The sequence below is a fragment of the Schistocerca cancellata genome, chromosome 9 (genome assembly GCF_023864275.1).
Source record: "Schistocerca cancellata isolate TAMUIC-IGC-003103 chromosome 9, iqSchCanc2.1, whole genome shotgun sequence".
In the NCBI taxonomy this organism is placed as follows: Eukaryota; Metazoa; Arthropoda; class Insecta; order Orthoptera; family Acrididae; genus Schistocerca; species Schistocerca cancellata.
The window spans coordinates 188,494,679-188,509,513 of NC_064634.1; the positions used below are offsets into that span (position 1 = coordinate 188,494,679).

The 14,835-nt window shown below is 38.5% G+C and overlaps 1 protein-coding gene across 1 annotated transcript in view; it reads left to right on the forward strand.

Moving 5' to 3' along the window:
• Positions 1–993: 993 nt before the first annotated feature.
• Positions 994–14,835, forward strand: part of LOC126100482 (protein PAT1 homolog 1) — a 110,632-nt gene continuing 96,790 nt past the window's right edge. Inside the window, exons 1-2 of the mRNA XM_049911087.1 lie at positions 994–1,101; positions 3,866–3,971. Of these exons, the coding sequence (XP_049767044.1) occupies positions 1,036–1,101; positions 3,866–3,971 (172 nt within the window). The 5' untranslated portion in view covers positions 994–1,035. The remainder of the gene's footprint in view (positions 1,102–3,865; positions 3,972–14,835) is intronic.

Consider the following 14,835-nt stretch of genomic DNA (forward strand, 5'->3'; position numbering starts at 1 on the left):
AACGTATAAGTCGAACAATATTGTTATCGATACATATATCGAACTTAGTTTCTAGCGCTACATCTAGCGTTAATTCAGTAAAGTTTTATAACAGTCAGCCATGACAGCTGAGTTGTTCATGCTGACGTGAAGATTATGACATTTTTTCGTTAACAGAACAAATGGCAGATTCTTTTTTTGGATTTAACACGTCCTTATCAGTTAGTATAATAAATTCTATATTCACTAATGTCCCAATTTTGTAGTTTGCTCTTAACTTAACCAAGTACAAACCGTATCAGTATACACAATGTATGGTGGAAAGAAAGATTTGATACATTAACATGCTTGTTATGAACCTAAATGACCGTTGAAAGATAAAAGCAATGAAGGCCTTTATACAGTTAATTGTCGTGCTTTTCATGTGTTTTGTGGTGCTAAAGTTATGTAACTTCAGAGCGGGTAAGTCGCTATTCATAACAACTTTAGAGGAGCCGCAGTTGTTACTCCAGCTTCCCTCGGGAATGAAACGTTATGTTATCTGTATCGTTCTCTTGCTTCCTATTTGCCGTCGGTTGGCCACAGTCATGGTTAGCAGTCGTGTTAAATTTTATAGCGCCCTCATTTGAACGCCCAACTTCTCAGATATATAGCTTTGTCACATGTTTGTCAGTTGTCTTATCACAAATCATATAATTGACGTGCGTGGCCAAATGACAGTTGTGATCTTAAAGTTAACAGCATAAACCAGAGTTGTTTTTGTTAGTTGTAAACATTGGTTATGTCTCCTATATGCACTGGAACACCTAAGATTTCTGGTTCTGGCTGCTGCATTATGTAGTTTTTCTTATGCTGAGGATCGTTTTCTTTTTTTTTTTGTAATTGCAATTTCATCTAATTCGTTTCTAGTTATTCTGATTTTTGTAAAGTGTTGTTAGCAAAGATTATGTGGCTTTAAGTGATAATTGTAGTTGATTATATTGGGTGATTTGTAGTTGTCATCCATCTGGGCTCAGGGTGTTCCACATTCCTAAAAGTTCTAGCTGCTGACTACCAATGTTTGGCCTGTGGATTAGCAGCATAGTCTGCAAGAAGCTGATTACTGCTTTCCACAGGGAGTTGGTGCGTGTGACATGTTTCTTTTTGTTTATTTTTGCCCAAAAAATATAGTACTTGTTTTATTTGCAACATAATTTGTATGTATTTTATTTCTGTATAACTGGTCTGCACTTTCAACTTTGAAAGAACACTGATTTTCACAATAAAATCTAAAACTTTTTGTGCTAGAGATCCCAAATTTGTTTTGGGAACTGTGGAATGTTATGTTTACACACCAGCAACTGATGTTAACAGGTGGCCATTGTCAATGATAGTAGTGATGCAAGTATATGATATTCTTGTTAATTTATATTCTGATTTATGAATAATTTGTACGTTGGAAGTCTTATAGATTAGGAAGATTTATAGAAGCGTAAGAAGGCCCACGTATTCATTCCCAGGCATATTACCCTACCACCATTCCATCTCTCTTTGTTATAAATTCACTTATATGTGCATTTTATACAGAGGTATGAAGAGTCTTTCAATATTAAATTTGAATGGGTGTTTCTATTATAACGCGCAATGGTTCTAGGCCTATAAGCAATTAATCAGTGTAAAGCAACAGTAGTAGGTACATTATGTTAGGTCATCAGTCATGTCTGCATAAGTACTGCAACCTATTTCCATTTAAACCTGCTTACTGTAATCATGTGCCCTTCCTGCCCACCATTAGTAAACTCAGCATACGTCCTATCAACATGTTCAAGTTGTACTACAAATTTCTTGTCTCAGTTCAGTACTTCATCAGTTATCCAATATAACTCTGTAACCTGTAGCATTCTCCTGTACCACTAAATTTCAAAAGTTTCTATATCCTTCTCATCTGAACTATCTACCATCCACATTTCATTTGCGTACAAGGCTACACTTCGGACCTTGAAAGCAGACCTCTAGCACTTAAATATAAATTCAGTGTTACTGAATTTTACTTTTACAGAAATTCTGCTGTTGCTAGTCTGCATTTTATATCCTCCTCACTTCTGCTGTTATATTTTGCAATCGAAATGGGAGAATTCATCTACTTTTAGTGGTTCCTTTCCAAATCAAATTCCCTCAGCATTGATTGATTTAAATTGACTACATTCAGTTACATTTATTTTACTCTATGTCTATGTATAACCTGTCTTCAAGATACATCCTTTCTTTTCAAATGCTCTTTGAAATTCTTTGCTGTCTTTGACAAATTACAATTCCATCAGCGAACTTTGAAGTTTTTATTTCTTCTCTCTGAACTTTATTCTGTGTCCAAATTTCTTCCCAGTTTCCTTAATACCTTGCTCAGTGTACAGATTGAATAACATTGGGAATATGCTAATTGTTAATCTTCTTATAGTTCGTGTGGTTATGAACATAATGTAAATGATGTTGAACGCATGGTTAGATGTACGAGAGGGCCTAATAACCCTAACTTGTGAGGATAAATAAATGAACTACAAAATAAACAGTCATTACCTTACATAGCCCCTATAAAATTTTTAAATGATATTTTCTGCATATGACTGTAACTCTCTATTGTACTGTTGCAGTATGTAAGGATATTGTCAAGCATAAGATTTGATGCCATTCTTTGGCTTAGAAACAGATTAAAAATAACAGTGATTGTTGTTGATGGTAATAGGGACAATGACTCATTGACATGAGAAACTTGACACATAGATTTGTGTTATTACGTTGCAGGTTGAAGTCTGACAGATAGTCTTCAAGCTTTGGTATGTCATTCAGAATAACTATTTGAATAATATATTCAGCCTATCGTGAAAGTCACAGTGTGACAATGCTTCAGTACATAAATTTTTAATACATCTATATGACAAGAATAGACTGTTATTGGAGCTTTCCTTTTTACTGGAGTTGACAGTTATCATGATTTCACTAATATTAATTTTACCAATATGAAATTGCTTAGTGTTTCATTTCTCTTTTATCTGAACTGTCTCTTAAGATAACTGTACATATGACCCAAATACATTTAGGAAGCAATTATTTAAAAAATTTGTGCATCCATACCAACTGCCATGTATAAGTTGGCAATTTTCTTTAATATCTTAATTCATCACATTTGTTGACCAGCTTTCGAGACCACTAAAAAATTCTTAGAAAAATGCGTCAGAACTCTGTATTAAGAGTAGTTTCCCCTCAAGTAAATAAGGAAATTGAAGAAAGTAGGAAGACTGGAATGTCTGTAATGAGAGTTTATGCTTTGCTCCACTTACTTAAATATGTGTTGCTACTAAATATTTCAGTCATTCAGGATATGAGCTGTGGGCCACTAACTAAATCACAAAGATAACTTACAGGTTGCATTAGGTCAAAAGTAAGATTTTTGGTGCTTCTAATAACTAGAATGATAGCCTATTTGTTTGCGTTATGATGATTCATATAGTCTCACAAATGCGTTGTCTTCATAATCAACAGTAAAATATTGCCTGTTTATTTGCAGTATGATGGTTCATGTAGTCTGACAAATGAAGCATCTTCATAATTAACAGTGAAATATTGCAACAGTGACTACTGTCTTTGATTTGATTAACATTGCTGCGAGAATTTTTGGAAAAAGTTTGCAGGTGTCGATAAGTTTGATGTGTCAGGAAGTGGAGAAACGTTTGGTTTTCAGCTAAATATTTCGGTTTTTTCTACCATTGTTGAAGCAATAGGTTGACCCCCACATCCAAATTTTTTTTAGACTGATACTTATTCATTTATGTTTTTGTTTCCTTTACTGTTTGAAAATGTTACTGTACAAGCTACTTGTGTTAGTGCAGTAATTGACACCTACAATTTTTAGGGCTATTTAGATGAAGAACTGCCTGATGGACCTGGACCAGAGTTGGAAGATGAAGAGGAGGAATATGATGCTCTCAATGATGAAACATTTGGTGCTGATGCACTTGGTGAGTTCAGTTGATGTATAACTAAATAATAATGTTCATTATAACACAATATTTGTAGAGTGTGGCATTTTCTCGAACAGAAAAAAATGAATTATTGTAGAAATAATGGTTTCTACTAGTTTATGTAAACAATAACAAATAACATAATGATGCCATGATGTGTATTAAATTAAAATGAATCACCTGTGTGACAGCAAATTTTATTTGAGAAGGCTAACATCAAATACTCCTGTGGAAAAAAAAAATCCTTGGCCTATGTGTAAAGACCTTGAAGTGCAGGGTGAGTGGAGTAGAAGGGTCTTTGGGAATGAGAGACCGATTTAAGATTTTGATTATAGAATGGTGTATGAAGAGGAGAGGGATGTAAGGCAAGTGGGGACAGGAACTAATGGAGAGCGAGACCAGGTAGCAGGTCTGGAAACGTAGTGTACATTGAAATTACACCAGAACAACAGATGTATTGTATGGAGATATCATGTCCATTATAATTGTCCGGGCTGTTATGCCGTGGTCGGTTGATGAATTCTGTGTCGATTCCCAACGTTTCGTCTCCGACTGCGAGAGACATCTTCAAGGGGGTCCGTAGCTCAATGGAAGGTCCAACACACCCACTGGCTCGCTACTGACTGCCGCTAAATTCCGTGTCCGCGCGCTCCCACGCCGTGGCGTGACGTCACATCACGTGTTTTGAAAACGTCAGTGCAATTGGCCGCTGTCCGTCGCTGTCGATCGCCGTTGCCATCACCCAGTAGTGGGCGGGTGGTACACATCTTCTTTAACACCGGCATCCATATGCCGTTTAATTTCACACCCTCCTCCTTATGGTTGAAATTATTAGGGTGTTTAACGATTTTGATTGCCTCCCTGTAGAGCCTTTCGTAATATCCGCTTGTGGCCGCTAGTACTTGCGTCTCCTCGAAACGAATATTGTGGTTCCCTGGCTGGAAAGCATGCTCCGCAACAGCTGATCGTTCCGTTTCTCCTCTTCTGCAATTTCCCTTATGCTCTTCCAAACGTTTAGAAACAGTTCTTTTAGTGGTATCCACATAAACATCACCACAGCTGCATGGGATCCTATACACTCCAGCTTTTTCCAGTGTTTTGCGAGCATCCTTGGCAGGCTTAAGGTATTCCTGTATCTTCCTGGTGGGCTTGTAAATTACGGTAATATTCCGCTTCATCAAGATCCTCCCTATTCTTTCCGTTACATTTTTAACAAACGGCAGGAAAACCTTAGATTTTGCAGTAGCCTGTACGTCAGTATGATTTCTGCGTGGGTGCCTCAACGCATGTTTTATTTCGGCGGACGAATATCCGTTCTTCATTAGTGCATTGTGGAGACGTTCCATCTCAGCATCAAGCAACTCAGGTTCACAAATATTTCTAGCTCTGTCCGCTAACATCTTGATAACACCCCGCTTCTGTTGTGGGTGGTGGTTCGAATCCCGGTGCAAATAACGGTCCGTGTGCGTGGGTTTGCGGTATACTGAGTGGCCCAAACTACCATTTTCGTTTCTAAAAACAAGCACATCGAGGAAATGTAACTTGCCGTCTACCTCCTCCTCCATAGTAAACTGAATTCTCGAGTTTATACTGTTCAGATGGTCGTGGAACCGGCTTAGTTCCTCCCTACCATGTCTCCACAGCACAAACGTGTCATCCACATATCGGAACCATACATTTGGAAAAGCTGGCAGTACCTAAGGCCTGTTCTTCGAATTTCTCCATAAAGAAGTTTGCAATTACGAGACTTAGGGGGCTTCCCATAGCCACGCCATCCGTTTGCTCATAAAACTGTTCATTCCACTTGAAGTATGTGGTCGTCAAACACTTAAATAGTTCTGAAATATCGGCAGGGAAAATTCGATCCAGCTGTTCCAATACATCATTAAGTGGAACCATGGTAAACAGCAATACCACATCGAAGCTGACCAATATGTCCTCTGGCTGGACCACTATGCCATTCAATCTGCTGATGAAATGTGTCGAATTCTTTATATAAGAGTCCGAACGGCCCACATGTGGTTTTAGCAGCGTAGTCAAAAACTTGGCTAACGAGTAGGTGGGCGAACCAATGGCACTTAGTATCGGTCTTAACGGCACATTTTCTTTATGAATTTTGGGCAATCCATAAAGCCTCGGTGGTAGTGCAACCGAATTGCAGAGACCTTTCTGTACACTCTCTTCAATGGAGGACTTTTTTATTAACCGCGACACAGTTCTGAGAACGCTGTTAGTGGGGTCCTTATTCAGCTTCCTATATGCTTGCGGATCCAGCAGATCAGTAATTTTAATCCGATAGTCGCCCACATCCATAACCGCCGTTGCGCTTCCTTAGTCAGCTGGGAGAACCAAAATACTATCATCGTCATTCAGGAGTTTTAAAGCTCTTCTCTCACCCACAGTTATATTACTTTTCGGCGGTTTTGCATTGGCTAATATTCTTACTGTTTCTATACGGATTTCTTCAGCTGTTAGAGGATCCACACTGCGAATTCCTGCTTCTACACTGGCTATAATTTCTTCCGTGGGCACAAAACGCGGACTAACAGCAAAAGTCCCTCCCTTGGCAAGCACAGATGTCTCATCATCAGATAACGAACGTTTGGACAAATTGATAACGGTCCAGGAAATGTCTAAATGCCGAGCAGTCTGATTAGGTAGCAAGTTATCAAACTACTTCTTCTGTCTACTAGACATTAATTCCTTCTTCATCACCTGATTTAATTCAACTACTGTCTGTCTCTCTTGTTTTAGTTCCGTTGATGTTCCTGTTTCTTGGTAACAACTCTGTTTTCTGTGCTGACACTTTGTAACAGTTAATTTTTTTTCCCATCCTTGGTTTCTCTTGCAGTTGGTAATCAGTGTTCCTGGCTATATGGTCAGTGTGAATATAATTCATCAGTAGGTCAATAAGATATTCTATTAAACAGAAATTATTTCAATACACTACCCATTTCTTAATGTATGAGCCTGGCGACATATCATCTGACTTTTGGAAGAAAATCATTCATACAATTCTGAAAACTGCAAGAGCTGACTAACGTGAGAATTATCACACAATCTCTTTAACAGCTCATGCATTCAAGTTGTTGACAAGACTAAAATACAGAAGAATGGAAAGGAAAATTGAGGATGTGTTAGATGATGGCGAGTTTGGCTTTAGGAAAGGTAAAGGCACCGGAGAGGCAATTCTGATGTTGCGGTTGACAATGGAAACAAGACTAAAAAAAATCAAGACACACTCATAGGATTGTTCACCTGAAAAAAGTGGTCGACGATGTAAAATGGTGCAAGATGTTTGAAATTCTGAAAAAAGTAGTTAGTAATGTGTAATATACAATATATACGAGAGGCAAGGGGGAATAATGAGAGTGGACGACCAAGAACAAAGTGCTCAGATTAAAATGGATGTAAGACAGGAATGTAGTCTTCCAACCCTACTGTTCATCTGTACATCAAAGAAACAATTATGGGAATAAAAGAAAGGTTCAGGAGTGGGATTAAAATTGAAGGTGAAAGGATATCAGTGATGCAGTTTGCTGATGGCATTGTTATCCTGAGTGAAAAAAGAATTATCTGGTCTGCTGAGTAGAATGAACAGTCTAACGAGTACAGAATATGGATTGAGAGTAAATCAAAGAAAGACGAAATTAATGAGAAGTAACAGAAATGAGAACAGCAAGAAACTAAACATCAGGATTGATGGTCACAAAGTGGACAAAGCTAAGAAACTCTGCTATTTAGGCAGCAAAATAACCAATGGTGAATGGAGCGACGACATCAAAAGCAGACTAGCACTGGCAAAAAGGACATTCCTGCCCAAGAGAAGTCTAATAGTAACAAAATGGTTCAAATGGCTCTGAGCACTATGGGACTTAACATCTATGGTCATCAGTCCCCTAGAACTTAGAACTACTTAAACCTAACTAACCTAAGGACATCACACAACACCCAGTCATCACGAGGCAGAGAAAATCCCTGACCCCACCGGGAATCGAACCCGGGCGTGGGAAGCGAGAACGCTACCGCACGACCACGAGCTGCGGACTCTAATAGTAACAAACATAGGTCTTAATTTGAGGAAGAAATTCCTGAGAATGTTTGTTTGGAGCACAGCACTGTATTGTATGGTAGTGAAACATGGACTATGGGGGAGAGGAGAGGAGAGGAGGGGGACGTTATGTATTGAGTTGGTGCATAAGTTTGTAGTGGTTTTTGGTAAGTTTAATAAACACAACAGAGACACATAAAAGACTTTCGTCATCAATAATACATTCTCCTTCACTATTTACAACTGTTTGCCGATATAGGGATAATTTTTCAATTTTGGGGCTGTAGAAATCACAAGCTCTACAGGCAAAGAACTTGTTGAGCCATATTTGGAGTGTATTTTCATGTGGAAAGCAAGTTCCTTGAAGGTTGTTTGACAGAGAGCAGAAAAGCTGAAAACCTGAGGGTGCAAGATCAGGTGAACAAGGAAGATGTGAAATGACTTCCCAACCCAACTCCTGTAGAGCACTTTTTCTCAGTTTAGTAGAATGCAACCAGACATTGTGTGGAGTAGCACTACTTCATGCAGTCTTCCTTGTTATTGTTCTTGGATAGCATCACCAAGACTTCTCAGTTTTTGACAGTAAAAGTCGGCAGTAATGGTTAGACCACATAGTTTGTAGTACACCACACCCTTACTGATCCACCAGATGCATCGCATTACCTGTAGTGGATGCGTGCAGGTCTTTGTACAGTGAGTTGGTGCTTTGTTTGGGCTCAGCCATTCCTTTCTTTTCCTTGTGTTAACACAAAGAATCCATTTCTTATCACCAGTAACAATAGAGGGTAGGAATGGTTGCTTTTGTTCAAGAGCCAGTTGATGACGAGCAACCAGAGATGCACATCTAGCCACCCACTGATTTATGTGATTTTGGCTTAGAGCATGCAGAACCCATACATCTGATTTTTGAACCTTTCCCAGTGCATGCAAATGTCACATAACGATGGAATGTTCGCAGTTCCATCACATTTCCAGCTCTTGAGTATGCTGACGTGGATCACTGTGGATTAATTCATTTAAAATTATCTTCTTCAAGCCCCAAAGATTTTCTTGAGCATGGTGAGTCAGTAATGTCAAAATGATCTTCATTAAAACAAGAAAACCGTTTTCTTTCCATGCTCTATCTGATGGCATTACTCCCATACAAGGCACAAATGTTTCTGTCTGCCTACACTGCTGTTGCCGCCCCCCCCCCCTCCCTGTTCAGCTAAAATAGAAGAATATGTCAGAAATATTGGAATTTCTCCACTTGGCGCTCCATTTTCTAGCATCCGCAGCTTCACTCACTATCTCCAGATGATAAAATGACAATATGTAAACTCAAATAACAACAAAATGACAGTTGATAAATAATCCCACATCAACAGGAATACCAACATACAAAACAAAAATGCTATGAATTTATGCACCAATCTAATAAATGGTCAGTATGTTGCCATATTTTTCTCACTGAGAAAGTGTATCACCACTCAGGAACTGACTTGTTCCACATCATAGCAAGAGGTTGTAGTTATTTTCCGTGGAACTAGCAACAAATGAAATTATGCTTAACTGCTTACTAGGCAAAACAGTTTCTGTGTGATTGATTCCCCCCAGGGGTTGAGGGCATGCTGAAAAGTAACGCATCTGAATTTTTTCATATGAAAACTCTTGAAAGCTTTTAAGTAAAACAAACTGTATTCACATTCTACACTTTGATTCTTCATTTCTACATATTTATTTCTCAATATTGTCTCCCTGCCAATGAACACAATGAGAAGCTAATTTGTTGATACCGTTGCTGTAGAAAGTGCGACTATACTGATAGAGCCACAATCTCACCTTTGCTTGCACTGTGTCATCACTATCAAAGTGAAGTCCTTGAAGGTGTTCTTTCAGGTTTGCAAACAGATGAAAATCAGATGGAACCAAGTCATTATGGTATTGAGAGTGATCTCTGACAGTGAACCCAAGGCATCAGATTATTGCATATGTCGCATGCTCTTGTGTAATTTTGCATTGTCTATATGAAGGAAAGGGTGCTCCATATGTTGACAAACTCTTTGAATTTGAAACTTGATTACAGCGTGCTGTTTCCCTTGCACCGATGTAGTTACCGTGATGCCTCTAGTGCCAGAACACTGCAAATGTGTAGACACGGGGAATAAAGATGTAGAATGTTAATAATGTTTGTTTTATATAAAAAGCTTTAAGATTTTTCACATAAAAAATTTAGGTGCACTATTTTTCGGCACACTTTTGTATCTCTGAGAGGAGGTCGTCTACTCCAAACCTCTTGTTTCATCTTATGTCTTTCAATTCTCAGTCAAACTCATCTTGCAGAAAAATATCTCATTACATATTCTTTACCTTTTTCATCTTCCAGTCGACAATATTTTCATAAAGTTCCTTTTCTGTTGTATATATTCCTTCCAGCATTCCCCTCTTTGTTTAGTATTGGCTCACTGTCTGACCTTTTGACGGTCATACAGCTGCTTCTCTTTTCTCCAAAAGTCTCTTTAATTTCCTGTAAGTGGCATCTAACTTACTCTCTGCCATGCTTGCTGCTACAGCTTTGTAATTTTTTTTATAGTCACTGCTCTGCTATTCTTGCACTTGTTGTCACTCATTTTTTTATTCATCTGCATTCCCTTTTGCCAGCTTCATTTACTGCAGTTTTGTATTGTGTCTTTTTAATAGTTAAATTTAAAATTTGTGTGTTCCCAAGGACTGTTATTGGCCCTTTTCCCATTTTCCTCCTCTAATACTATGTTTCCAAATCACTGGAATAGACTTTAATCTCCCAACAGTCAGATATAGAAAATTGCAGGTTTGTAAATGGTGGGTGTGACTAGTTATCTTGTGAAACATTATTAAATACCATCCTTGAAAGCTGCCTACAACACAACATAATCACAATCAATAACCCGACAGTTTTTTGGATGTTCATATTGAAACTGGTATCAGTGGCCACGAGGCAGTTGTAGCAACAGTGATTAGTAAAATACCAGTGACAACTGAAACAAGTAGATGGCTTTTCATGTCCAGTAAGCTAGAAAATAGGTAGCTATAACAAGGAGAAATTAAACATTTATCTTTTGACAAAAGTGTGTAGAGGAAGTGTGATGTGAGCCTGAAAGACTAGGTGAGGAGACCTATATAAATAATCACATAGTAGAACTGCTATGTGGAAGGGACCTTCCATAATTTACTGTCTCTGTGAAATAACTTTTTAAGAAACAGTGACTGCTGCATAACAGGTATGAAAGAAAGCTAGATAGCTATCAACAGAGAGTGTTGAATGACGTGTTTGGCTGTCAAGAGTCCAATGTGTGAATACTTCAGTGATTACCACAGCAAAATCTTTTCGAAATATCTGTAATAATTTCCAAAGAAAATTTGGTCATATGTAAAGACTATCGCACCAAAGTGAAGTGTTCAGTCACTCAGGGATAGTATAAAAACTTAAACTGGGGCTAGCAAAGGAAAAGCAGTAGTGTTGAATTCCATTTTCAATTGTTCCTTTACTAAGGAATATATTCTGTTAAGATGTAATGCCTCAGTTTACTACTTGCACCATGACATAGGCAAATGATACAGAAATTAGTGTCAGTAGCACTGGGAATCAGCTAAAGTCACTAAAATTAAACAAGGCTCCTGTGTCCTATTGAATCTTGTCATTTTCCGTACAGAATTTGCAAATGATTTATCTCCCAGTTTATCCATAATGTTCCATAGATCCCTCAATCAAAAAACTGAAAAACTTTTTACCCCGTGCCACGCAAACCATTATTAGCAAAAGTGCAATTATATGGAGTGTCCAACAAAATTTTTGGCTAGAGTGAGGATTTCTTGCTAAGTAGGGCACAGCACGTCATAATGGTTGGAGAGTTGTTTACAGAAGAAGAAGTAACTTGAGGCATAGGGAAGTGTGTTAGCACCCATGTTGTTTATATTGCATTTTCATGACTGGCAGACAGTACTCATAATAGACTTTTATCATATGATGCAGTCACCTATAATGAGATACCAACTGTAAACAAACTGTGCAAATATACAATCATATCTTGATAAGATTTTAAACTGGTACAAGGATTATTATCTTGGTACAAATGTTCAAAATGTGAAATTTTACGCTTCAGAAAACACTGTAAAATAATACCCTGTAACTACATCTATGTATCACAATCGAGACCAGTCAACCAACACTAATACTTGGCTGTAACAGTTTATAGGTATATTAAATGGATTGATTGCGTAAGCTCAGGTACAAGTAAGACAAGTATTAGACTGTGGTTCATTGGCAGAATACTGGGAAAATGCAGTCAGTCTTAGAACATTACTCAAGTGTGTGGCCTACCACACAAAACTGAGGGTATATTGAATGTATACGAAGAAGGGCAACACATATGGTCACAGGTTTGATCCATGGTAGAGTGTCACAGAAACATTGAAAAAAGCCTACTTAAAATGTATCAAGTTCATGTATTAAGTGAAGAAACTAGAGATATTCTTAATTTTTATTCATATCACTCCCATAGGGGCCATGAACACAGGATTAGACTGTTTGCAACACACACGGGAGCATGTAAGCAGACATTCTTCCCAAATTCCATATATGACTGGAATGGGAAGAAAATTTTAACCTTTGGCACCAAGCTACTTATTCACTGCCATGTTCTTCAGTAATTTGCAGAATATGTACATACAAGGTGGTTCAAAATTCCTATTACAGGATTCTAGGGTTGTAGAGGGGACTTAGTAGATGACATTTTGATAAGGAACCCATCTCTGGAAATGTGCCGTTTGGATGCAGAATCAATTTGAGGATAAGATCACTGTCAACTCTGCCATTTCACAGTATGCACGCAGAGTATATTATTGAACTCTGGCCAGTGTGTTGTAGGAGTGCACAGCGTGGGCAGTGTTTCAAGTACTTGTCCTTGGGTTCTCTCCTATGTGACAAAGAATGGCCCATTTAAAATTGAGAGTGCAATGCATCCGTGGAACACCATAACCATCCCTCCCAGCTTTGAACGTACCAATTTCTTGTAATTGTTGTTGGATTCGGATGAAGGTGTTACGTAAGGTCATAATTAGAACAGCGACTGACGACAGCGCCCTTTTCTCAGCTTGCGTGTATACTGCACAGTGAAAGATTTCAAAGTGATCTGATCTTCAAACTGATTTTACATCCAGACAAGACATATCCAGACATTGTTTCCTTATCAAAACTTCATATGCTAAGTCCCTCTACAATCCTTAGAAGGCTGCAAAAGGAATTTTGAATCAGTGGTAGGTTGTTTTACATCCTCCCATGTAATGGTTCCTCTTCCTGCCACACCAGCTTTTCTTCCCTTCACCTTTCTTCTACTGTCTACCAGCCCACTTTTTGGAAAATTTTCCTACTTCCTGTCCCTTTCTCTAACTTTTTGTTGCTTCCTCTTTATTCTGCCACCTCCCTCTTTTTTTCTTTCCTTGTTCTTCCTAGTGGCCTATCCCAAACTTTTCCCTGCACCCAACTAATTGTACCACCAAAACATGTTTTTCTGTCCCAATCTTCTTCTTTCCTACCCCTCCTCTGAAGAATCCTGTCAGGCAGCGACAACAGGAGATGCTCTGACAAGACTTTCTCAAAGTTAAACTAGTTTCTGGAGTCTGCTGCTCACTCCCTTCTCTATTTGATGAGTAGAGATGTTTTCTTTTATGCATGTTTAATATAGCAACAAGTTCTTGTATGAAGATAAAATTGTATTTTGAAGTGATTGTAAGGTGAAAAGATGAGTGTGAAAGTATCAGAAATGCCCCCTTTGTGAAGAGGTGACATAATAAACAACCATTTCGTGTTGTTTACCAAAACTGACTGGCTGTCAGCTAACCTGAAGTATAAATGTTTGAAATCTGCCTGCCTAACCCCCCCCCCCCCCCCCCCCCCCACACACACACACACTTCTGCCTGTGCACCTGCAGTGTGCTGGCTGGACACACAGTGCAGGGAGTGAAGTTTGGCAGGTGGACTGGGGTGAAGGTTGTGTCAGACACATGGGTAGAGGAAGAAAGAGGCAGGAAGCAGGAGGAGAGAATTGGGGACAGGTGATGGGTGACCTCTTTCGAAGCTGCTAGCTACTCGTCTCCACTGTCTGTGTGTGCATGTGTTTTCTAGCTCATCAAATGATTTCTTCTTGTTCTAATGGAATAAACTTGTTATATCACATACATTATATTTTGTGAAATACGAACTGCATCCACTATTAACGCAGCAGCAGAATAACACTATACAACATTTTTTTTCATAACGTCAAAGAAAATCCAGTCACATCATAAAAAGGAGTGAATAAAATAAATAAAGGATCTCTTCTTGGCATGTTTGTCTCTTAACACTCCCTCCCTCAAAATGATATCTAAAAATAGCCACATATATCATTTTGAGTAACATTTTCTTAATGACATTCACGAATATTCTGGTTCAATGGCTTTCTTAACAAATATGCCTAATGTTTATCTGTCAAAATGTATCGAATGTCAGTCGTTCCATCCAGTACTTTCTCCCTGGTGAAATGATGTTTTATGGCAGTATGCTTTGTTCTTGGTGTGTGTATATGATTCTTGAAGTGTACGATTGCTGCTTGACTATCACACCACACAGATGTTGATTCTCCAGTTAGTCCTTTAAGGTTAAGGCTCTTCAGTAATTCTCTTATCCATACCACCTCACTTGCATAGGTGCCACTGACATGTATTCTGCTTCCATTGTGCTCAGCACAACTGCAGTTTGTTTCATTCTCTGCCCAGTACGCTGGAGATCCTGTCAGTAATATTACATATGGAGTA